The 25,025-nt window shown below is 37.1% G+C and overlaps 1 protein-coding gene across 4 annotated transcripts in view; it reads right to left on the minus strand.

The window, feature by feature from the left end:
- Positions 1-25,025, minus strand: part of NCKAP1 (NCK associated protein 1) — a 112,273-nt gene that overhangs the window by 69,721 nt on the left and 17,527 nt on the right. For 2 of the 4 annotated variants that reach the window (XM_021923772.2, XM_021923774.2), the window contains 4 exons: positions 6,407-6,499; positions 6,149-6,205; positions 5,299-5,441; positions 5,125-5,215 (listed from right to left, as the gene is read on the minus strand). In XM_021923772.2, the coding sequence (XP_021779464.1) occupies positions 5,125-5,215; positions 5,299-5,441; positions 6,149-6,205; positions 6,407-6,499 (384 nt within the window). The remainder of the gene's footprint in view (positions 1-5,124; positions 5,216-5,298; positions 5,442-6,148; positions 6,206-6,406; positions 6,500-25,025) is intronic. The other 2 variants (XM_021923773.2, XM_021923775.2) reach the window with 1 other exon arrangement.

Genomic DNA, 25,025 nt, shown 5'->3' on the forward strand with positions numbered 1-25,025 from the left:
GTTAGAGGCCGGGGGCGGTGGCTCAAGCCTGTAATCCCAGCACTTTGGGAGGCGAGGAACAGGCCCGGATCAGAGGTCCAGGGGAAGTCAAGACCATCCACTGCTTAAGCTAAAACAGGGTGAAACCCGTCTCTACTAAAAATACAAAACTAGCGAGGCGAGGTGGCGAGGCCTGTAGTCCCCAGCTACCGGGGAGGGCTGGGAGCCAGGAGAATGGTGTGAACCAGGGGCCGAGGCTTGCTGTGAGCCGAGATCCACATCCACTGCACTCCAGCACTGGGTGACAGAGCGAGACTCCGTCTCAAAAAAAAAGAATTAAAAAAAAAAAAAAAAGTGCAAGGTTAGGTTATTAATTTGAGCTATTTTTATCATCTTTTTAGTACCATATACTTTCCTCTTAACACTGCTTTTGCCACATTCCAGAGGTTTCAGTATGTTGTGTCACTATTTTCATTTGTTTCAAAGAATTTTTTATTTCTGACTTAATTTCATTATTTACCCAAGTCATTCAGGATAAAATTGTTTAGTTTCCAGGTATTTGTGTGGATTTGAGAATTCCTCTTGGTACTGACCTCTATTTTTACTCCAGTATGGTCTGAGAAGATGCTTGGCATGATTTTAATTTATTGAGATTTGCTTTATGAAACCAGGAATAAACAGAAATCCTGAACAGACCAATAATGAGTAATTAAATTGAATCAGTAATAAAATACCCATCAACCAGAAAAAGCCATGGGCCACACAGATTCACAGCTAAACTCTACCAGACATACAATCCTACTGAAATTATTTCAAAAAGTTGAGGGGGAGGGGCTCCTCCTTATCAGTCTATGAGTGCAGTATCATCCTGGTACTAAAATCTAGTAAAAATACAACAACAAAGAAAGAAAACTACAGACCAATATTCCTGATGAACATAGACACAAAAATTGTCAACAAAATACTTGCAAATCAAATCCAGCAGGACATCAAAAAGTTAATTCACCATGATCAAGTGGGCTTTATTCCTGGGATGCAAGGTTGGTTCAACAAATAAATCAATAAATGTGATTAACTACATAAACAAAATTTTATAAAACACCATATGATCATCTCAATACATGCAGAAAAAGCATTCGATAAAATCCAATATCCCTTCATGACAAAACTTTCAACTAACTAGGCATCGAAGGAACATACCTCAAAATAATCAGTGCCATCTATGACAAACCCATAGCCAATATACTGAATGGGTAAAAGCTAGAAGCATTCCCCTAAGAACTGGAACAAGACAAGGGTGTCTGTACTCCTACCACTTCTATTCAACACAGTACTGAAAAGTCCTAACCAGAGCAGTCAAGCAAGAGAAAGAAATAAAAGGCATCCAAATAGAAAAAAAGGAAGTCAAATTATCTCTGTTCATTGACAATATAATTCTATACCTAGAAAACTAAATGACTTCAGCAAAGTCTCAGGATACAAAAATCAACATACAAAAATTAGCAGCATTTCTACACACCAATAACATTCAAGCTGAGGACTCAAGAACAAAACCCTGGCCGGGCACGGTGGCTCATGCCTATAATCCCAGCACTTTGAGAGGCCAAGTCAGGCAGATCACCTGAGGTCTAGAGTTTGAGACAAGCCTGGCCAACATAGTGAAACCCCATCTCTACTAAAAACACAAAAATTAGCTGGGCGTGGTGGCAGGCATCTGTAATCCCAGCTACTGAGGAGGCAAAGGCAGGAGAATTGCTTGAACCCGGGAGGTGGGGATTGCAGTGAGCCAAGATGGCACCACTGTACTCCAGCGTGGGTGACAGAGTGAGACTCCATCAACAAAGAAGGAAGGAAAGAAGAAAGGAAGGAAGGGAGGGAGAGAGAGAGGAGAGGGGAGGGGAAGGGAAGGGAGGGGAGGGGAGAGGAGAGGAAGAAAGGAAAGGAAAGAAAGGAAGGAAAGAAGGAAAGAAAGGAAAAAAAGAAAGAAAAGAAAGAGAAAGAAAAAGAGAGAAAGAAAGAAAAGAAAAGAAAAGAAAGGAAGGCAGGCAGGCAGGCAGGCAGGCAAGCAAGCAAACAAGCAAGCAATCCCACTTACAATAGCCACAAAAAGATAAAATAACTAGGAATACACCTAACCAAGGAGGTGAAACCTCTCTAAGAGAAGAACTAGAAAACGGTGCTGAAAGAAATCACAGATAACGCAAAGAAATGGAAAAGCATTCTATGCTCATAGGCTGGAGGAATCAATATCATTAAAACTACCATAATGCCCAAAGCAATTTAAAGATTCAACACTATTCCAATCAAAGTACCGTCATTTTTCACAGAATTAGAAAACTCTATTCTAAAACATATATGGAACCAAAAACCAGCCTGAATAGCAAAGGCAAAGTAAAGAGACAACTTACAGAATGGGAGAAAATAATTGCAACTATGTACCCAACATAGGACTAATATCCAGAATCTATAAGGAACTTAAACCAACAAGAAAAAAATCAAACCACCCCATTAATATGTGGGCAAAGAACGTGAATAAACACCTCTCAAAAGAACACATATAACCAGCCAACAACCATATGAAAAAATGCTCAGCATCACTAATCATCAGAGAGATGCAAATCAAAACCACTGGTAAAATGGGTACCATCTTACACCAGTCAGAATGGCAATTATTAAAAAGTCAAAAAAATAACAGATGTTGGCAAGGCTACTGGAGAAAAGGAAATGCTTATACACTGTTAGTGGGAATGCAAATTAACTCAAACCCTATGGAAAGCAGTTTGTTGACTTCTGAAAGAACCAAAAATAGAATTACCATGCAACCCAGCAATTTTCATTACTGGGTAGATGCTCAAAGGAAAACAAACTGTTCTACCAAAAACACACTTGTACTCGTATGTTCACTGCAGCTCTATTCCCAACAGCAAAGACATGGAATCAACCCAGGTGCCCATCAACAGTGGATGGGATAAAAAGAGTGTGGTACATATGCACCATGGAACACTATGCAGCCATAAAAAGGAACAAAATCATGTCTTTCTCCAGCAACATGGATGGAACTGGAGGCCATTATCGTAAGACACCTAATGCAGAAACAGAAAACCAAATACTTACTGTACTCACTTATAAGGGGAAGCTAAACATTGGGTACACATGGACACAAAGCAGCAATAGACACTGGGGACTCCAAAAGTGGGAAGGAGGGGGACAAGAACTGAAAAGCTACCTACTGGGTACCATTTCACTACTTTGGCAACGGGATCATTAGAAGTCCAAACCCAGCATCACACAATATACTCATTTAACAAACTTGCACATGTACCCCATGAATCTAAACAAGAAACAGAAAAACAAACCCTGGCAAATAAACAATAGTGTTTTATCAAAATTCTAAGGTATCATGGAATATTAGAAAAAAATCAAGATTGGAAAATAACTGGTCTAATTCAAATGAATTATCCTATGTAATTATCAATAACCTACTATCTACTGAATATGTTAATGTGCTAACGATACTATATAGAACTTAAAAAGATAGCCAAGAGCCTAGCTTGGAATTTTCAACAGGCTGTCAAGGAAATTTTCAACACCTAAGTGGAAAAAGAACCAAATCTAAAATAGTTAAATAAAAACAAGACCATACATGATTAGGGAAAAATCCTAAATGGATCCAGAGAGAAAAGAGGAGAGGAATAGAAAAGACAGTTCTGGGTGGGGAAAAACCACTACTGATATTAGAGACAGGAGATGACCATGATATGTGCAGCATTTTGAGGAATTCTGATACTTCTATCTAAAATGTTTTTTTTTAATTTCAAAACTGATGCCATCTACTAGCTTCTTGCAAACTAATAATTCAACCAATTTCCAGACAGAAAACCTATATAAATTTGTGTATAATGTAGCTACGCAAATCTGGAAAAAATTCTTCAGAATTTTCATGGGAGTAAAAAAATTCAAAGAAAATTATTGGTGTTAACTGTATGTCAAGAAAAAAGCACAGTGGCCAGGTGCAGTAGCTCATGCCTATAATCCTAGCACTTCGGGAGGCTGAGGTGGGTGGACTGCCTGAGCTCAGGAGTTCGAGACCAGCCTGGGAAATATGGTTAAACCCTGTCACTACTAAAATTACAAAAAATTAGCCAGGCGTGGTAGTGCAGGCCTGTAATCCCAGCTACTCCCGAGGCAGAGGCAGGAGAATCACTTGAGCCCAGGAGGCTGAAGCTGCAGTGAGCTGAGATTGTACCACTGCATTCTGGCTGGGGCGACAGAGCGAGACGCTGTCTCAAATAAAGAAAAAAGCACAGACTTACACAAGGTATTAACTTTCATGATTCAAAGAGAACAATGTAGACCAAGATTATAGTATCCTGGGCTTCAGTTCTGGTTTTGCCATCATTATTACCAGATGACTTACCTTGTCATGATACTGCTCCAGCCCTTAATCCTTAGCTATAAATAATGAGATTGGATGAGATACCTATAAATTTCCTTGAAGTGTTTAGAAACTACCATTCTGTGAATCAGCCCTTCTGCAGAGAATCCATAATGACAAGACTACTTACAACCAAAATTATTTCATTATTTTTAATATCTCTTAAAAGATAGTCATTTCAAATTATTTTCATAAAACCCCTGTCATTTTTTTCATTAAGAGACTATAATAATAAAGTTAAAATTTATCAAATACTCTGTACTTTTTAATGAAGCAATTCATTTAATTCTTCTAAGAACCATATGAAATTAAGTGCTATAATTATTCCATTTTTACTGATAAGAAAACTGAGGTATTGTGAGGTTAAGTAACTTGACAAATATTATACTATAATTTGCAGAATTGCTACTAAAACCTATTAGTGTGAGAACAGACCCTCTCAAATACCACATGGTAAATTCTATTGTTTAGTGCTGTATTAAAATCTAAAAAACTATAATGAAATCAATCAATATATTCTTGAGTCTCTATACACTATTCTGAATCTCATTAATTAGTTCCCTGTCCATAATTAGATAAAAGCACACATAACTATTACTTATATCCCATTATAGTATTTTTCAAAAAGAAGATTATCCCTTTATCCAACTATCTATCCTCACGCTATGTTATATGCCTATTCTCTCATATGCCTAACAACTGTCTCTTACCTTGCTATGGGGTACAAATTCTTCCATCATCTTCTTTAAAGGGTTTTCATAATCCACAATCATCTGGCCAAGGCGTGGGTATTCTCTGTCACTTAAAACAGACATATCAAATTTCAATGAGTTGTAATCTATCACATTGAGCATTTTAGAAAGACTTTTATAATGCAAATCTACCTTGCTCCATGAGTCATTTCATGGGCATAGTTGTATAATCCAATGATTGCCTTCCTTTCTTCAATTCGAGACAGCAGTATCATTAGTGTTGTATAGGTTATAATTAAATCTAAGTAGTTCTTTGTTAAATCAAAGTTTACAGTCTAGGAGAAAAAAAAATCAAGTTCAACTACTTCCTATTTCTTAAAATTTAAAACACACACAAAATCTTCACAGAAGCTATTGAGAGCTAATAATTTTCTGTATTTATTTTATCCCCATTCTAAAATGCTATCTAATTCCTTTCACTAAAAGCATGTCTAAAACTTGGCAGTTACAGATAACAGTTTTGTGTTTGACACAATTTCATGGATGAAAGAAAAAGAGCTTGTGATCACTATATTCAAACTGGTAACAGTTCAAAAGGATAAAAGCCAGAATAATAAGGAACACTGGTGCCAATCTCACTAAAGAGGAAAAAAAATTATTCTTTTTAAAGTTCACCATTAAGTAAATGGAGACAATTTTCACTTTGACTTCTTGTATCTAAAAATTATCATACTAAGAAAGAGTCCAAGTATGCCTTTTAGAGAGAAAATATTATCCACTTAACTTTTGAAAATTGGGCCTATTAAATAAAATACTAAAGTTAATGTGTATTTCCCAAGATGTACAAGACTTAAACTCAGTGATAATCAAAACAAATAAAGAGAATATACACTTTACTTTTTTAAAAAGCTATAAAACAAGCCAATTAATAATGCTAAAACTTTATATGCTAGTTACATAATCCAGCTAAAGAAAAGCAATTGGTCCCCTGAGCTCTTCTGGAAACAGAATAATTGGACATTTTTCTGAAAATGATACTTACAATATCAAAGAAGACTTGGCAAACGTCAATAGTATTCAGCAATTCACAAACATGGTCCTGAAAAAAAATACTTATTGTAATCTTTTATCTGTACAAATCCGTTTAAATTCAGAGAACACAAACAAATAAGGTATGTTTTAAATTTCAGTTCTGGAAGATTTCTATTTTATTATTTACAAGTGACACAGCAATTTACACAATTAATAAACATTTAAATCTACTTCTGAAATGTTAAATATTATATATTAAAATACATACCTTAAATTCCATAACATCTACAAATGTGAAGTAATATAATGCCAGATTTTTCAGAATCTCTGATTTTTCTTTCTGTAGTTGTGCAAGCTGTTGCTGTTAAAACAAAATTAGAATGCATTGCTCATAGAGAACAAAAATATTTAATTTTACTACAAACTATCTTCTTTTATGACTGCTATATGGAAGCACAAGCTTTTAGAATAATACTTCTAGATGATTAAGGCTTTTTAAAAAACCAAAGTACTCGAGACAGCAACTGCTAATAGTGATCAGCAACTGACAGTGTGAGGCTATAAAACAAATCAAAGCATATTAGTACCAAAGTGCACTACTATTGAGGAAAATCTGAAAGTGTTAGGAAAAAAGTATCAAATGAACTCTTAAAAAATTAAAAACAAGTCATGAGCATGATCACATTACTAGAAATGGGAGAAAAGAAGGTGAAAAACATTACAACTTACACTACAAAAAAACAATATGCTATATAAATTTGGAACTTACCAAAAAGAACATCCAGGTAAAGCCACGTTACGCATGCAAAATAAAATGTAGATACAAACATAAAATACGGTAACGGTTCCCTGACCAGATCCACAAAACACAATAATATATTAAACAAAAGCAAAAACCACAACAACAAAAAAGAAATGAGAAAGAAGCAAAACTAGAGTTAAGACATGAAAGAGGGAAATGTGAAAGACAAATAGTATTTTAATCAACCGTATAACTAAATTTACAAAAGTCCCAATTTTTCTTTTAAAATCAACTTACATCAATCAATGATATAATTTCTAAAAGAATCTAGCTATTTTTAATGCCCTATAAGATTCTCAGCATTCCAATAAATGATCTAGAACCTTGATACTCTTGAGTGCAGTTTGCTGAATAGCCACTCCCACACCATTTAGGAGCATGTTAGAAAAGCAGAATCTCAGGCTTACCTCAGATCTACTGAATCTGAATCTGCCTTTTAACAAGATACCCAGGTGTTGTAAACATACATTAAATGTGTAAGAAGTTTATTCAGAACATGAGAAAACTGGAAAATATAAGTGGCTCAAAATATCAGATTTGCTATCAAAGCCCATACAAGGCTGAGGCCTTCATATGGTTCTGAATTACACTTAGGAACATTAGGGTGAAGATGCCTCCACACATAATTGTACTGAACCACTGTGATATGTCAGAAATTTTACAGCAGTGAGCCTAACTAACATCAGAGGAATTTTTTTTTTAAACTACAAAAAGCCAATTTAAAACAGTAAGCACAGCAGTCTGCTAGACCCTACTATTATAAGGGTAAACCACCCTAAATATTGCACTCCCTGAAGACATTTAAAGAAGTAATTCTATCTAGAAAATATTCACACTCAAGCCTGTAATCCCAGCACTTTGGAAGGCCAAGATGGGTGGATCACCTGAGGTCAGCAGTTCAAGACCAGCCTGACCAACATGGTGAAACCCTGTCTCAACTAAAAATACAAAAATTAGCTAGGCGTGATGACGCATGCCTGTAATACAACCTACTCAGGAGGCTGAGACAGAATCGCTTGAACCTGGGAGGAGGAGGTTGCAGTAAGCCTAGACTGAGCCACTGCACTCCAGCCTGCGTGACAGAGATGAGACTCCATCTCAAAATCAAAAGAAAATACTCACAAACGAAATATTTCATTACTACCCCTAAATACCAGACAAATTAAGACATATACTTGTAGTGACTATTTTTAGCTTCATCTGTGAGAGTAGCTGATTCTATTTTGCACAACATAATCTGTTTCAGAACAATTTCATGTTTATATATGCACATTTTAATCCTTACTACTCCAAAAACATCAAGTGAATTACTTACTACCTTATTCGACAACATTAAACATTTAGAATTGATGTCTTAGTCCTTTTTCCTGCTTTTCAGTACTTTAAACTTGAGTTTCAAAATACAATAGGTGAAAGTACATTCATAATAATAAGATATGAAGGGTATAATTTGGTTTACATTGGGCTTAATAATCCCAATTTATTTTAGTTGCCCTAGTGTAATTTTATTAATTGTGTCCCCTTCCCTTCCAACTTCTGTGTCCTAGTCTGAACAATAAATAATACGGTTACCATCTTACTATGAGCCTTAAATGGTCTTAAATACAAATCTCATTTTCCATATTAAGAACCTAAGAACTACAGACCTTAAAACAACCTTCTTAAAGTTACAACTACTTAATGACAGAGCCAAGATTGGAAATCTCATCTCTTTACTTCTGAAAGTGTTCTTTCTACCATTCTACATGCCTATCGTTTCCCTTTTTAATAAAATCTCACAGGCTAAATTTCTCATTCAACTTTATTTCCCCCAAAGTTGTATATGACCAGACTCTACTTAGCTACAAACATTTATCAAACAACTACTAGATGCCTAAATTCAAAACAGTCAAGCTTTCAAGGCCCTCCACAATCTGGCCCTAACTTACTTTTCCAATCTACATTTCCCCTACATGTATTCACACACTACATATGGTAGCCAAAACAATCTATTCACTACCTTCTATACACATCTCCTGCTTTCTTACTGTTTCCTCTACTGGAATGTCAGAATCCCACCATTTAAACATGTCCAAACCCCACTATTCCTAAAGCACTTAGTTTAAATGCTAATCCCATTTCCAGAAAACCATACCTGATTGAACTCCTTCCCTGAAATGCTAACATCTCCCTCCTCTAAACATGTATAATGTCTAACAGCAGCTATCACTTTCTATCTTCTATAATAGCTATCTCCAGCACAATTAGACAGTGTACCAAACTCAAGTTTTAATTTCCCTAGTCCGTATCATACAGTTCTGGACACAGGAAGTATCCAATGCAAACATCTATCAGATAAGGGATTATAATGACAAACTTCAAAGACTATCAGTGTCAGATGATATGTTTTGGGAGGTGATGCTAGAAAGCATACCTTATGCAACCATGGCTAAGTGACAACATCTCCAGCCTAATACCCTCCTCATCAAAATGGAAGCTGATGTGGACAATTAACCAAGATAATGTACATAAGAATATATAGCAATGCCTCGCAGCCAGAAGCTGTACATTAAATATTAAGTGAATAACAAAGGAAGTTTGCAGATTGCTTCTTCAAAATAAGTATAATAAAACTTTAATATTCCTCAATATTAGCCATAGTATTTCTAATAAGAGCTGATATTTACTGAGCATACATTATGTGTCAGGCATCGATTGTTCCAAACATTTTACAGGTCTCTCACACAATCCTCTCAATATCTCTATGCAATCACGTTCCCCATTTCAATGAAAATAAATTCCATAAAGCCTGGGTGAAAGAGGTCAACTACAACAATGAAGAACAAAAGTGTCTACAACTCTCTTGCTTCAACTACAAAAAACACTACATTTTAGTTCCTAAAGTGAGGGAGAGTAGATACTACCAAAAATTACTAGTATCTGGAACAAAGTTTTCTTAATTCAATATCTCATTGTTTTATAGAAAATAAAAAGCAGAAAATGGCCTCAGAACATAGGTAACACATTGTTCGAAGTAATACAACAGAACATTAGAAAAGTACTATTGTGAGAAAAAATTGATTCTATTCACTACACTAATACTTTATTTTGAGGATGGAGTCTTGCTCTATTGCCCAGGCTGGAGTGTAGTGGTGTTATGTCGGCTCACTGCAATCTCTGTCTCCTGAGTTCTAGCAATTCTCCTGCCTCACCCTCCCGAGTAGCAGGGACTACAGGCAGACACCATATATCCAGCTAATTTCTTTGTAATTTTAGTAGAGACGGGGTTTCACTATGTTGACCAGGCTGGTCTCAAACTCCTAATTTTAGGTGATCCTCCCGTCTTGGCCTCCCAAAGTGCTGGGATTACAAGCATGAGCCACTGTACCCGGCCTCAATACACTAATACTTATAAAAGCATATTCATGTGATACATGCAAATATTTTAGCAAAGTATTTGTATAATGTTTTCCTTAAACTTTTTAGCTATGGGTCATTATTCTAAATATTCAAGAAAAATATGTAAAAACTGAAAATAAACTGGATAAACATCAGGCATGCTTACGGCAAGGAACCTATCTCTAAATTGAAAAGTCCTGGTAATTGATCTTTGTTCAATTAAGAAGCATTTTCCACACAAATATAAGTATCTAGAAAATTGATGGGAATTTATTTTTTATTCTAAATCCTCAAGTATTTCATTCTTCCAGAGAAAAAGCAATGGCAAATTACTATAAGGAATTAGTGCCCACAGAGCTAAACCACTGAATACAAAGGAACGTGGGTATAGTTTTTATTCGCTCATTTCAATTATTACCTTCTACTGTTATTGAAATTGCTTATTCATAAATTATTTTTCTTAATCTAAGTTTTGCTAGTATTTTGTTCCTCTTAAAAAACAACCAAATTCAGAAGTTTGGTTTCAAGGAATGCCTTGCTCAAACTCTTAGTATGATATTCTAAGGCCAGGCTGTTTAAAGTAAGAGTGTACTGAGATGCTATTTGGGTAAATCTCTGCCTAAACTGTCCCAGCTACCACCCTAGTCGTCAACTCTCATGTGGACCCCTACAGTAGCATCCTAACTAGTCTCTGTACTTCTGCTCATGCCTCTTCAATCTTCTCCACATAGCAGCAGCCCAGTGAACGTATTTGGTTTTTTTCTTTCTTTTTTTTTTTTTTTTTGAGACAGAGTTTGGCTCCTGTTGCCCAGGCTGGAGTTCAATGGCACAATCTTGGCTCACCGCAACCTCCGTTTACCAGGTTCAAGCAATTCTCCTGCCTCAGCCTCGGGCCGAGTAGCTGGGATTACAGGCATGTGCCAGCACGCCCAGCTAATTTTGTATTTTTAGTAGAGACGGAGTTTCTCCATATTGGTCAGGCTGGTCTCGAACTCCCAACCTCAGGTGATCCGCCCTCCTAAGCCTCCCAAAGTGCTGGGATTACAGGCGTGAGCCACCATGCCCAGCCACAGTGAACATTTTAAAGCACCACACTACCCTAAAAAAACTGATTCCACTGATGTTATGCAAGATGTTAACAGCATGTGACGAATATAGGGGAATTCTCTATACTGTTTTTGCAAATTTTCTGTAAGTCTAACAATACTTCAATATAAAATTCATTTTTTAATTCCAACAGTTTCATCTCACAATTGGAATAAAATACAAACTCTTTACCAGTGCCTCAGAATAAAGTCTATATCAAAGCCCTTGCCTATCTCTAAGACCTCATCTTCTTTCATGCTCCTCCACCGTCACTCAGTATAGTTGCCATATTGGTCTTTCAGCTGTGTTTGCATTCACCAAGTGTGTTCCCACCGCAGAGCCTTTGCACTTGTTCTTTCTCACGTCTGGGGTGCTCTTCAACATTTCTTAGCGTAGCTTACTCCCTCACCTCACTTCTCTTCTCTTCAGTGAGGGAGAGAAGATACTACCAATTTTAAAATTTCATTGCTAGTCATAAATGAACTTGATAGTAGGTATAAATTCATGTCTCAAATGAGTTTCTAAATTGATTTAATCCCTTGAATAAAATTTCCAAAGTTGGGTAAAATACTTCACATTATGTCCTTTCAGAGTAGGAAAGCATAAAAGAAATGAGTGGCAACTAACAAGACATATGCATATCAAACACAAGCAAATCTCTTAAGATTACCAAAAAATTCTAATTAACACAAAGAATAGTCATGTTTTAAAAGAACCTTAGGATCCTATTTAAAATTATTTGTAGTACATTTCTTTTTTCATATACAAAGTGATTTTACTGGCAGTAAATATTTCAGAAATGCATTTTTCTAAGGAAACGGTGGTAAATATATGTAAGGAAAATATATCCAGGCCAGGTGCGGAGGCTCATGCCTGTAATCCCAGCACTTTGGGAGGCCAAGGTGGGCAGATCACCTGAGGTCAGGAGTTCAAGACGAGCCTGGACAACATGGTGAAACCCATCTCTACTAAAAATACAAAAATTAACCGGGCATGGCAGGTTAGCCACCTGTGTTCCCAGCTACTCCGGAGGCTGAGGTAAGAGAATCACTTGAACTTGGGAGGTGGAGGCTGCAGTGAGCCAAGATTGTGCCATTGTACTCCAGCCTGGGCAAAAAGGGGAAGGGAGTGGGGAATGGGAGGGGAGTGGAGGGGATTGAAGGGGAGGAGAGGGGAGGGGAGGGGAGGGGGAAGGGGAAGGGGGAGGGAAGAGGGAAGGGGAGAGAAGAGGGAAGGGGTGGGAGAAAGGAAAGTTGGTTATCTTAACACTAGCCTAGTAAAATATGCATTACTGAATTACTGAGTGTTTAAGATATATTACCAAACTGAATCCTCTTAATACTTTTTCAAGGTACATTACTTTTTTTATTGTGGTAAAATACACATAACATAAAATTTACCATTTTAACCTTTTCAAAGGGTGCCGTTCAGTGGCTTTAAGCACATTTGCACTGCTGTGTGACCATCAGCACCATCCATCTCCAGATGGTTTTCATCTTCTCAATCAAAACACATTTTAATCCTCATTTTGCAGATACAGAAACAGACCAGAAAAGGGTAAGATGCCAATCCGGGTCTACGAGATTTCAAAACTTGAAACACTTCTTCAATACACTTCAACATTCAAGTTGCTTTACAATGACATAAAAATAGTGTAGGGACAAGCTAAAGAAAATATTTGTATTTAATTATATTATAATCAATTACACAGACTTAAACTTCTAAAAAATCTCATTCAACCCTTTCACTTTATAATTAAGGTTATGTTTCTCTAAATTCATATTGCCAGTCTTCTGATTAAATTAATTCTGGAATGCACAAAGAGTTTTCTATTAAAGAACTGAAAGGCAAAGAAAAAAAATTAAAATTTGTGTCCATGCCTCCTTGCAATAGAACTCTACTGCCTCTCCCATTAAGCACTGTTGTCTATTTTCCCACCCTTCCCATCTTGGCTGGCCTTGTGACTTGCTTTGAGCAACAGAAAGCAGCAGAAACAACAATGAGTCACTTCTAAGTCTAGGGCAAGGTCTTACAGCTTCTGATTTTGCTCTTTTGGAACACTGTCCTGAAGTGCTGTACATGAAGAAGCCTGAGATCTCGTATCACATACAGAAAGGGCACTTCAGCATCCCTACTGTTCCAGCTGGTCCCATCCCCCAGAATGCACCAGTGGAATGCACTGCGGCAACCTAAAACCAGTGAGACCAGCAGAGGAACTGCCCAGTCAACCCACAGAATCATAAGAAAAAAGCTGCTGTCGTTTTAAGCCACGAAATTTAGAGGTGATCTGTTATGCAGCAATAGGTTACTGAAACAATTAACATCAAGTTCAGCAATATAGATTAAAATAATCTCTATTTCACCACCTGAGCACATTAATGTGCCTCAGCTAAAACTTTTAAAAATTTAAGATTCTGGCTATAGATGGTCAAATTAAAGCAAACTTGAAATTAATTTTATCATCAGTGCTACAAAAATCACTAATTATATACCGTGGTATAGTGGGGTTGGTCAACCGTAACATTTTTGTATAAAAGGTATCACACTGCATTAATAATACAATTTACCTCATTTAATGGCACTATTTTCCATTACAAATAGAAATATAAATAGGTTAGTTCCTCTACATTCAATCCTAATTTTTTAAAACCTTTCTGTGATTAACTTACTTTCAAAACCAGTACACCAGGCATAAATCAAGCTTTTCTTACTGATTAGATGTCATCATTGTAATTGATAATTACACAGATTTATTTATGTCAAGGTGGCCTCAGATGCTATTGACACGTACAAGATAATCTGACATTAAATGGTCCTTGCCTGCTATACTTAAGAGTTTTTATTTCTCTATCAATTATCATTTGCTCCTGATGAGAGTTCCTTTTAATGTACAGTGTGTTAGAAAATATACTTGTTACAATTTTGCCTAACTGACTCAACAAGCTTGGTCACAGGAGAACTAAAATGCTCTTCTCTGAATAAACTTCATTTATTCTAGAATACCATTTCTAGTTGTTCAAAATCATTTGGTTTTTTACAGCTTTATTAGGGTACAGTTTACTTACCATGAAATGTACCCATCATAAGTGAAAAATAATTTTAGTAAATTAGAGTTGTGAAACTATTCACTCTATCCAGCTTTAGAACATTTCCATCATCCCAAACCCTTGTGCCCATTTACAGTTAATCCTGCTGTTACTCCCAAGCCATAGGCAACTACTGATTTGCTCTCTGTCTCAATAAACTTTCCTTTTCTAGACATTTCCTATAAAAGAGAATCAGACAATATGCAGATTTTCATATCTGGCTTCACTTACTCTGTTACAGCATTTATCATAGTTTGTTCCTTTTAATTGGTGAGTAGTATTCTGTTAAAGGTGCACACCACATTTTGTTTATTCATTCATCAGTTAATAGGCATTTGAACTGTTTCCAGTTCGGGGCTATCATGAATAACAAATTCTGCTATGAACATGTCTTTGGGTAGACATATTTTCATTTCTCTTCGGATAAGTCCCAGAAGTGGAATTGCTTCCTTCCTAACTCTGAGATGTGATTCAGAGAGGCAAGTGACATGAAAAGTACAGATAAGTGAAGAATTACTGTAGTAACATTTTATTCATTTAGATAACAAATATATTAACCTATTACATTACCAGGCATTGTGGGAGAAGCTGAGAAAAAATATGAATAAAGCACTGACCCTGCCCTAAACCAGCTCATTGTCTGGTAAGGGATGTGTATATAGGTATATAGGTGTACAGGGAACTCCCAATTGTTTTTTGTTTTTTGGTTTTGTTGGCTTTTTTGTTCTTTTTAAGGTAAATACCCAGTTTTAGAAGCTGATTACCCAGTTTTAGAAGCTGATTAACTTCTAGGTGCAAGGTTGAAAGATGGTGAAAAACTACTATTCCCATATTCCCTTAAAGACAAAGGTTCTCACCAACTGGCAATAACATGAAAAGAGTAACAACAAAAAATGTATACATTAGTGTGATAAAGACCACAATAAGAAAGGTCAGAGCTTCTAAGAGTGGTGAAAATGTGGAGCAAAACAGGGAAGTTAAAGGAGAGGCTGCACTGAGTAGGTACCCAGGAATGATTTTTGGTACATGAATACATACTGACAGAGGGCATGACAGCTGATGTTAAGTTTTCTCAAGCTGTAAACCAGAATAAAGTTGATGTTTAAATTATCCTGGCTTCTGTCTGGCCTTTTTGGACATCTGTTGTTCTTGGGAGATTTGGAGACAAAGTGAGGTGGCATCACTGGGAGAATAGTTCCCACTTAAAATCTCTAATACTCTGCCTCCACAAATTCTTTCAACACAGAGAGGCCTCCTACCCACTCACTCTACCATCTTTTTGCTGTCACTCATCCTCTTATGCCTTTTTTTTTTTTTTTTTTTTTGAGATGGAATCTTACTCTGTCCCAGAGCGTAGTGGCATGATCTTGGCTTACTGCAGCCTCCACCCCCCAGGTTCGAGTGATTCTCGTGCCTCAGCTTCCCCAAGTAGCTGGGACAACATGCACACATCACCTCAACTGGCTACTTTTTTTTTTTTTTTTGAGATGGAGTCTCACTCTGTCGCCCAGGCTAGAGTGCAGTGGCCGGATCTCAGTTCACTGCAAGCTCCGCCTCCCAGGTTTACGCCATTCTCCTGCCTCAGCCTCCCAAGTAGCTGGGACTACAGGCGCCCGCCACCATGCCCGGGTAGTTTTTTGTATTTTTTTAGTAGAGACGGGGTTTCACCATGTTGGCCAGGCAGGTCTTGAACTCCTGACCTCAAGTGATCTGCTCGCCTCAGTCTCCCAAAGTGCTGGGATTACAGGCATGAGCCACTGTGCCCAGGCCCCCTACTTTCTTATCCATCTTAATTTTAAATGGCTCATCATTATAATTACTACCTTGTCCTTCCCTCCCTCATTCATAACTGTCTGATAAAACCTACAGTAGTAGAAAAGCATATACTTATGCTGACTTTGATCTCAACCTGATTTAATGATCATTGACCACAACTGAGTAGCAATACTACTTAATTTTTTCTGTCAATTCATTTTCCTATTCTCCTAGATGATTATTCCACTCCTTTTTCTCTTCTCAAATCCCTCAATAATCTTCCTCAACTTGACAGTCAGCTTAAACCTAACCTGAGATCTAGATTCACATAAACAATTGGCTATTTGATATCTCCACTCAGATTTCCAGTAAGCCTCTCAAACTTCACATGTCTAATATTGAGCTACTGGGTACTTTCCCCACTGCATTCACTGTACTACTCCCACCGCACTACCCCAAACCTATTTCTCCTGTTCTCTCACCCTATTATAGCTTGACATTTGTTCAAGCCAAAAACCTTAAAGTCTTATTTCTCACTGTCCATACAAACAACACCCAATTCCTCAGCAAATACTATAGGTTCTGTCTTCAAAAATATATCCAGAATCTGAACACTTCTCACCTCAACCACCCTATTCCAAGCCACCATCAGCTCTCATCTCAATGATGGCAAATTTCCTAACTATTCTCCCTATTTTTACCTTTGCTCTCCTGCAGACTATTCTCTACCAAGTAGCCATAGTGATCACAGTCATATCACTTCATTCCTCTACTACTGCCCTCCTATGGCATCTCAACACACTCAAGGTAATTAGCTAAGGTCCTTACTATGGTCCAGAAAGCCCTATATGACCTGCCTATTCATTACAACCACTAGCACTTCATGTCCTACCACGGTGCCCCTCAATCATCTACTCTGCTCATAATGCCCTCCTTGTTCCTGAACATGCCAGGCAAGCATCCACCTGAGCCTTTGGAGCTGAGGTTCCTTCAGCACAGAACACTCCTCCCCTAGCTAAACTCATTCCCTTGTATCTTCAAATCTCTGCCCTAATGCTTTCTTCTCAGTAAGGCCTTTCCTGGTCACCCTAAGTAAATTAGCATCTGCCAGGCATTAGTGTTATGCATTTACCCTGCTTTGTTCTTCCTAGAACTCTTTACCTGGTATTATATTCTTATTCGTTCATTATTTATTTCTGTTCAACATAGTAAGCTCTATAAGGATAGACTTCTGTTTGTTCACTGCTGGATCCTTCTCTTCCAGAACACAACTTGGCTCATAGAAGGCACTCAATAAAGGACTTAAATAAATAAACGAATAATCACTAGAGAATGTGATAGAAACATACATATGCAGAACTTAAACTAATTTGGAAAGGTCAGGGAAAGCTTCTCTGAATGGTGACATCTAAGCACAGACCTGAAAGACAAGCTAGCCTAGTGAAAGAACATGGGAAAGAAAGACTATTCCAGATAGTAAAAACTGCACAAACAAAAGTCCAGAGGCAAAAGAAACGTGGCCATTTGTTCAGTGAAAGTATAAACATACTTTTCCCAAATACAACACTCCTTTAAAAAATAAAGCAAGCAAATATATTTTCCTTAGGTTCTACATTCTATCCTACACTAGACAATGAGAATTAACATAGTATACTAGCCTGCATACTCTTGGCCAGGGACCATTAATGTACCTATTGAAAATATTCTTAGCCAAGATGAGTGCTAGGAAGAATAAAAGAAAGTAAGTACTCTGCAACATGTATAATTTATTCCATTGTAGTTTTTATTGTGTTATTTTCGATCTTGGCAATTAACTTTAGATCTGACGAAAGGTAGTACTGAATCTGCCATGAAGAAACAATGAGAAGATAACATGCTAAAGGTACTTTAAAGGCACAAGGTTAAAAGTGGCTAAAGGCCCCAAAGAAATGACCAAGGAAATCAAAGTTAAAGGTCAATAGGTGATTAGGTAGTGATAATGTCCTCTGCTACCATGAAGGGTATCAAAATCACCACTGCAGCCAAACAGACTAATGACTGAAAGCTGAAAAACTATCACTTAGAGGCAAGACATAACTTCAGGAAATTTGAAAGTATGGAAAAATGATTACAGATGCCAGAAATGTATATACTTGAAGGCTATGCTATGGAACCCCAGTGTAATGCTTATTGGCAGTCTCATTTCCAGGAAAGCAGAAAGTCTCTTTTCAGTTGAAGAGGTTATGAATATAGTTTAGTATGACAAAAATACAAAGTACATAAGATGCACAAAATAATATTCTGAAACCACAGGTAGTTATATAAAAAGGATAAGAAAGGAGACGTTTTAAAATAGATGTATTTTGGGATCATAAGAACCACCCCTGAGAATATGAAAAAAAAGCTTAAAAATTCATTCACACACAAATTCTAAATGCATTTTTAGGGGATTCTCAAACTCATGAAAATTCAGTGGAAAACCGCAGGTAAAATCATTACATTGAAGACAAAAATATAACCCATAATGAAAGCTACACAGCAGGCTTTTATAAACTATCTAGATTGATGTTAGAAGACAGAAAGTTAGAGGAGAGTAGGTTCCAGGGGGAAAAAAAATTATAAAAAGATGACATGATTATCAGGCCAAATAAATTTAAAGATAGTAAAAAGGCTTATAACTATAATTTCAGAAAGTCGTGGTATAACTATGAAACTGTAAAATAATTTTAAGTAAATGATAGAATTTAGGAAGAGAGATTCCTTTTCTCTTTAATGCTAAATATATTATTCATCTTACAGCCCAAAGTGTGACAACAGAATGAAGAAACGCAAACCAAGCACTTAGGCCTTTACTAATATATTTTTTTTCAACCAACATATAATAAATATAGCATCAGAACACTGTATAATTACAAAACCAAAAAAAAAGCATAAACAATTTTGACATGAAAATAAAAGGATAAATGGATAAATAACCAAGGGTGAGAAAATTTAAAAAAAAAAAAAAAAACTATATTGAAGTTAAAAAAGGAAGTAATCAATGATCCAAAAATACTAACAAAAATCACTGGGAAAAAGGCTTGAGGGGGGAAATAAGGGGAAGTAAACTGAGCAAGCTAAATCCTCATCTTTTGTTGCATAGAAGAGAGACTGTCTAAAGTTGGTAACTGAAGTTATAAGGGAATAAGCATATTTGCTATAGTTCTAGCAGTAACCTGTAGAAATAACTAAAAATAGAAGTTCCCTCTGAGGAATACGACTAGGGTAGGAAAAAGTAAAGTAGGAGATATTCACTTTTCATCCTAAATTCTTCTGGACTATTTATTATCATGTATTCACGTTCTTTAGGCAAAAATAAAAAGCAAAAAATTTAAATCACTTTAGGTAGGTCACCAGTGCTGATGCAATTCCCTGCCACTATTTGACCTATTTCAATTACTTTCCAAATATATCAAAGCAAGGCTTACTTGCATCTCCTGAGGAGTTCTTTTATTTATGGTTTTGTCAATATAGAATTAAAGACCTTTGTATGTCAAAGAGTCATTAACAACTCAATACTGATGATACCTTTTTAAAAGAACATTGACATTTCAGTTAATTCTCATTGTATCAAAACTGCTTAAATTCTGGCAATGTTTAATTGCTCAGGACCAAATATTCCTTTGATTTTCCATTAGGGTATATATATTTATTCATGATGAAGTATGTTGTTACAACTCCCAGTTACATTATTTTACAGTAAGATGATTCCTTCTAAACCAAACTCTTATTTGTTGGCCTACTACATGCCAGTCAACAGGGATTCAAAGACGAGTGTGTGGTCCAGGAAGATGAAGACATCGGGTACTACAGAGAAAGTGATTTTTTGTTTTGTTCTGCTTCTCCTGGTGGAGGTTGGAGGGAGAGAAGAAGGGAAGGTGAAAGTAAGAGAGATTGGACGGCATAAAAATCAATGTTTGGATTAACATGGCATTTGTCCCAGCAGGAAATGTAGACCTGAAGGGGATAAATTCAAGTGACATTATAGTGGGGAACCCGGACGAGCCATATATGACAAGTTTGATATTTTTTACAAGTCAAAAGGGATTCTGAAGGTTCTAGTTTAGATAACCAAGTGGAGGGTGACAGCTCAAGGGGGGAAACACAAAAGAGAAAAAAAAGGTAGGATAATCACATGTTCCATATTGGATAAAAAGTTTTCTGTTTAGCTTGTGGAGCTGTCCAAAGGGGTAGCCAGAATTCAGTTCCAGAGCAGCAGTCCCTAACCTTTTTAGCACCAGGGACCAGTTTCATGGAAGACAATTTTTCCATGTACTGGGGTGGAGGGGTGGCGGGGTGGTTTGGGGTGACCAAAGCACATTACATTTATTGGGTACTTTATTTCTATTATTACATTATAATATATAATGAAATTACACAACTCATCATAATGTAGAATCTGTGGAAGCCCTAAGCTTGCTTTCCTGCAACTTGATGGTCCCATCTGGGGGTGATGGGAGACAGTGACAGATCATCAGGCATTAGATTATCTCCTAAGGAGCTTGCAACCTAGATCCCTCACGTTCACAGTTCACAACAGTGTTCACGCTCCTATGAGAATCTAATGCCACTGCTAATATGACAGGAGAAACAGCTCAGGCAGTAATGTGAGTGATGGGGAGTGGCTGTAAATACAGATGAAGCTTAGTGTACTCACCCACCACTCATCTCCTGCTGGGCAGCCGGGTTCCTAACAGGCCATGGACTGGTACCTGTCGATGGCCTGGGGGTTGGGGACCCTGATCTAGAGCACAGAATATAGGAGATCGTATATGTACTTAGTTGAAGCCACAGCGGTAAGTGCTTTCATACACATACACCACAGGTGGGAGAAGTCACTTAGAAATACCCACATTTAAAGGGTACCCAGAAGAAAAGCCAGCAAACTAGACCAAAAAGTCAAAGAGGTAAATGTTAACAGCTTCCATTCTTCAAAAGCAATTTGTCACACACTGTACTATGTGCTTTAGGAAGCAATGAACTACTCCTTGAGATTGGTATTATCACCATTTTGAAAATAAGAACAATGATACCTGGCTGGGTGTGGTGGCTCATGCTCATGCCTATAATCCCAGCACTTCGGGAGGCTGAGGCAGACGGACTGCCTGAGGTCAGGAGTTTGAGACCAGCCTGGCCAGCACGGTGAAATCTGTCTCTACTAAAACAGAAAATCAGCCAGGCATGGTGGTAGGCACCTGTAATCCCAGCTACTCGGGAAGCTGAGGCAGGAGAATCGCTCGAATCCAGGAGGCAGAGGTTGCAGTGAGCCAAGATCATGTCATTGCACTCCAGCCTGGACAACAGAGCGAGACTCTGTCTCAAAACAAAACAAAACAAAACAAAACAAAACAAAAAAAAAAAAAAACAAAAAGAACAATACCTTAAGATGTTAAATAATTTGCCCAAAATCATCCAGCTAGTAAGTGGAAAGACCAGAACTCAAATTCTGCTTTACCGAATCCAGAATCCATCCTCTTAACCAGTATGTTACTATCTTAATAGGAATCGCGACAAAACAAGGAATGCCCTCTTAAAGACAAGTTAGGAAGGAGTTAAATATGCCTACCGTTTCTTTCTAAGTCCTTACCAAACCACAGTGCGTGCATGTGTCAAGGGCCTCCCTACACCAATTCCACCACCCCACCCCTAAAACACATTTATGTTTTTAGGAGTTGAGACTCTTGCTCTATTTCTCGGTTACTTTCAATAATACCATTAATGAGATGTATTTGAATAGTTCTACTAAAAAGTACAACCTTTTTTTAGCTAAAATTAACTCAATAACTTTTAAAAAGTGTCGATAAGTTCAGGTCCTGACATAAGTCTAAGGCAATGTTTGAATACAAGTGAAAGCTGGCTATGTTAGAGTGTATCAAATAGTTCCATTCACTAATGGGACATTTATTGAGTGCCTCTTAAGTATCAGGCGCTAGGGATAAAACAGAGTTTTAAAAGGCCCTATTGCTACGCCTCTGAACCAATTTTACTGCTGATTATTACACTTAGAGTTACTTTGTCTTTCCTAGAGTGACTTTATAAGCCACTTAAATAAAAAATATGTTTTACTTAACATCTTATAATTCTATGTTTTTTGGGAGAGGGGATAAATAATATCTATAACATAAAAGATTCCTCTAACTTAGGAAAACATAATTTTCAAATTATTTCAACAACAGCCTGTGTCCTAGTCTAGAATCCCTATATCACTCTTGTGACACTCTACTCGCCAGCAATGTCCCTATTCTTAAAGACTTCAAGATCTAATTCAACATATATAGGATAGTAATTTTTATCATTTCCTCATTGATTTGGAAATCAAATCCAAAATTTCACATTAAAATGTGTAATAGGCTAATTCCATGATAACACTATTGTTCCAGATAGTATTTTTACTGTTTTAAAAAACACAAACTACCCTTTTAGGTATAATGCAATATAGGAAAGAGGCAAAAAAAAAGTTTAAAAAATATTGGAAAAAAAATCAGAAAAGTTTTAACATACACCTGAACATCTGCTTACATTGCCTTTTAGGTTTCCTGGGCAAAATAATTTTTATGTGTTAATAAAATAAGAAAGGGCTTTCTACTATTTTGTTCATCCAGAAAAATAAGAGATTCCCCTCCACCTACGAGAAACAAATTCTATTTGAGAGTTACACTTTCTTTTTTTTTTTTTTTGAGACGGAGTCTTGCTCTGTCACCCAGGCTGGAGTGCTGTGGCCGGATCTCAGCTCACTGCAAGCTCCGCCTCCCGGGTTCCCGCCATTCTCCTGCCTCAGCCTCCTGAGTAGCTGGGACTACAGGCGCCCGCCACCTCGCCCGGCTAGTTTTTTTTTTTTTTTGTATTTTTTAGTAGAGACGGGGTTTCACCGTGTTCGCCAGGATGGTCTCGATCTCCTGACCTCGTGATCCGCCCGTCTCGGCCTCCCAAAGTGCTGGGATTACAGGCTTGAGCCACCGCGCCCGGCCGAGAGTTACACTTTCAAAATAATGAAAGCATTTATATTATAGATAAATTAGATAATCTTTCAGCTCAAAAGTACTTTGCTTAATCTGAAATTAAATGAGGAACTGTATTAATACACATAACCTGGCACACATTAGATAATAAGTGGTTGCTATAATTATAAAACTGGTATGGTTTTTATTCATTTTGAAATTCATTTAATCAGCTTGCTTTGAAGCATATGGGGCATTTAGTTCAACATCATGATCCAAGGAAAAAACCTCATTCCTTGGTCCCAGATTTTCCCTAAATACAGAATTAGAAATACAAAACTTGTTACAACTGGTCACAAAGGGCCCTTACCAAGAAAGTAAAAATGACTCAACAGAGTCCAACATATCACTGTAGAAGCCATGTCTGTACCAATCCTGCTACCTGTCAGCAGTGCCTTCCTTTGTTGCATATCAAATAACTATGTGCTCAAGGACTCTAAAGGGATTAAAAAGTATGGAGATTAGGGCAGTTACTAAAAAAAAAATAAATAAATAATGAAAAATAAAAATAAAAAATCAACGATTTTTTTGGCTGCAAGATAAGAGCAGAATCTTGCAAGAATTCATTTTAGAAACTTCAAAATATATATATATATATATTGAGGCTGGGCGCGCTGGCTCAAGCCTGTAATCCCAGCACTTTGGGAAGCCAATCCAGGAGGATCACTTGAGCCCAGAAGTTTGAGACCAGCCTGGGCAACACAGCAAGACCCCATGTCTACAAAATATACAAAAAGTTAGCCAGGTGCGGTGGTTGTGCCCCTGTAGTTCCAACTACCTGGGAGGCTGAGGCAGAAGGATTGCTTGAGACCAGGAGGTGGAAGGTTGTAGTGAGCTGAGATCGCTCCACTGCACTTCAGCTTAGGTGACAAAGCAGGACCGTGTCTCAAAAAAAAAAAAAAAAAATGTATTTTCACCAGAAATCTGTTTTTATGAGTACCTTTTCTGAAATTGGGGACATGCGTTACTTGTAAGTCTTGAATCAGAGTAGAAATAGTACTAACCTAGGTCCCTGAGAAAAAGTAAGCATGTTCTGTTTCACCTATTTATGTAATAATCCAAAGCACAAGAAGAAGAAAGAAAAGATTGCGGTATCAATACCACTTCTACAGTGCACTTAGTAGCCAGAAATCCGCAACCTCCTATCAATCCTAGACACTACTATCTTTTCCAGTCTTTAAGCTCCATCAACTAATTCAATAAGTTAAAAAATAATAATAAAACTGAAATCTCACTTCTCATGTCTTGATTCGAGCTGGCTAGGAACTTCTCACCAAAATTTTAGCAGACCCAGATCAAAACTGAGATCACAAGACTTTATATATACCCAATACATAGTACTTCAGCAGGTAAAAAAACAACAGAGTAGCATTACAAAGAGTAATTGTAAAGGCAATATGAAAAAACCCAGGCTTTGCAAACAAAACAAAGTAAATACTACAAGTAAGTCATAACATTCAACAACATTGTACAATCAACTTTATAGGTTAAGCACAGAATTACCACACCACCCAGCAATTCTTTCATAGGTTTATAAAGCCAAGAGAAATGAAAACATATCCATACAAAAACTTTCACATGTTTATAGCAACATTATTCATAATAGGCAAAAAAGTAGAACCAATCCAAACATCCATCAACTCATGAATGAATTAATAAAATGTGGTATATCCACACAATGGAATATTATTTGGCATTAAAAAGAAATGAAGATTGGGCACAGCAGCTCACAGTTGTAATCTCAGTGCTTTGGGAGGTCAAAGT

This window comes from Papio anubis, chromosome 10 (genome assembly GCF_008728515.1).
Source record: "Papio anubis isolate 15944 chromosome 10, Panubis1.0, whole genome shotgun sequence".
Taxonomy (NCBI): Eukaryota; Metazoa; Chordata; class Mammalia; order Primates; family Cercopithecidae; genus Papio; species Papio anubis.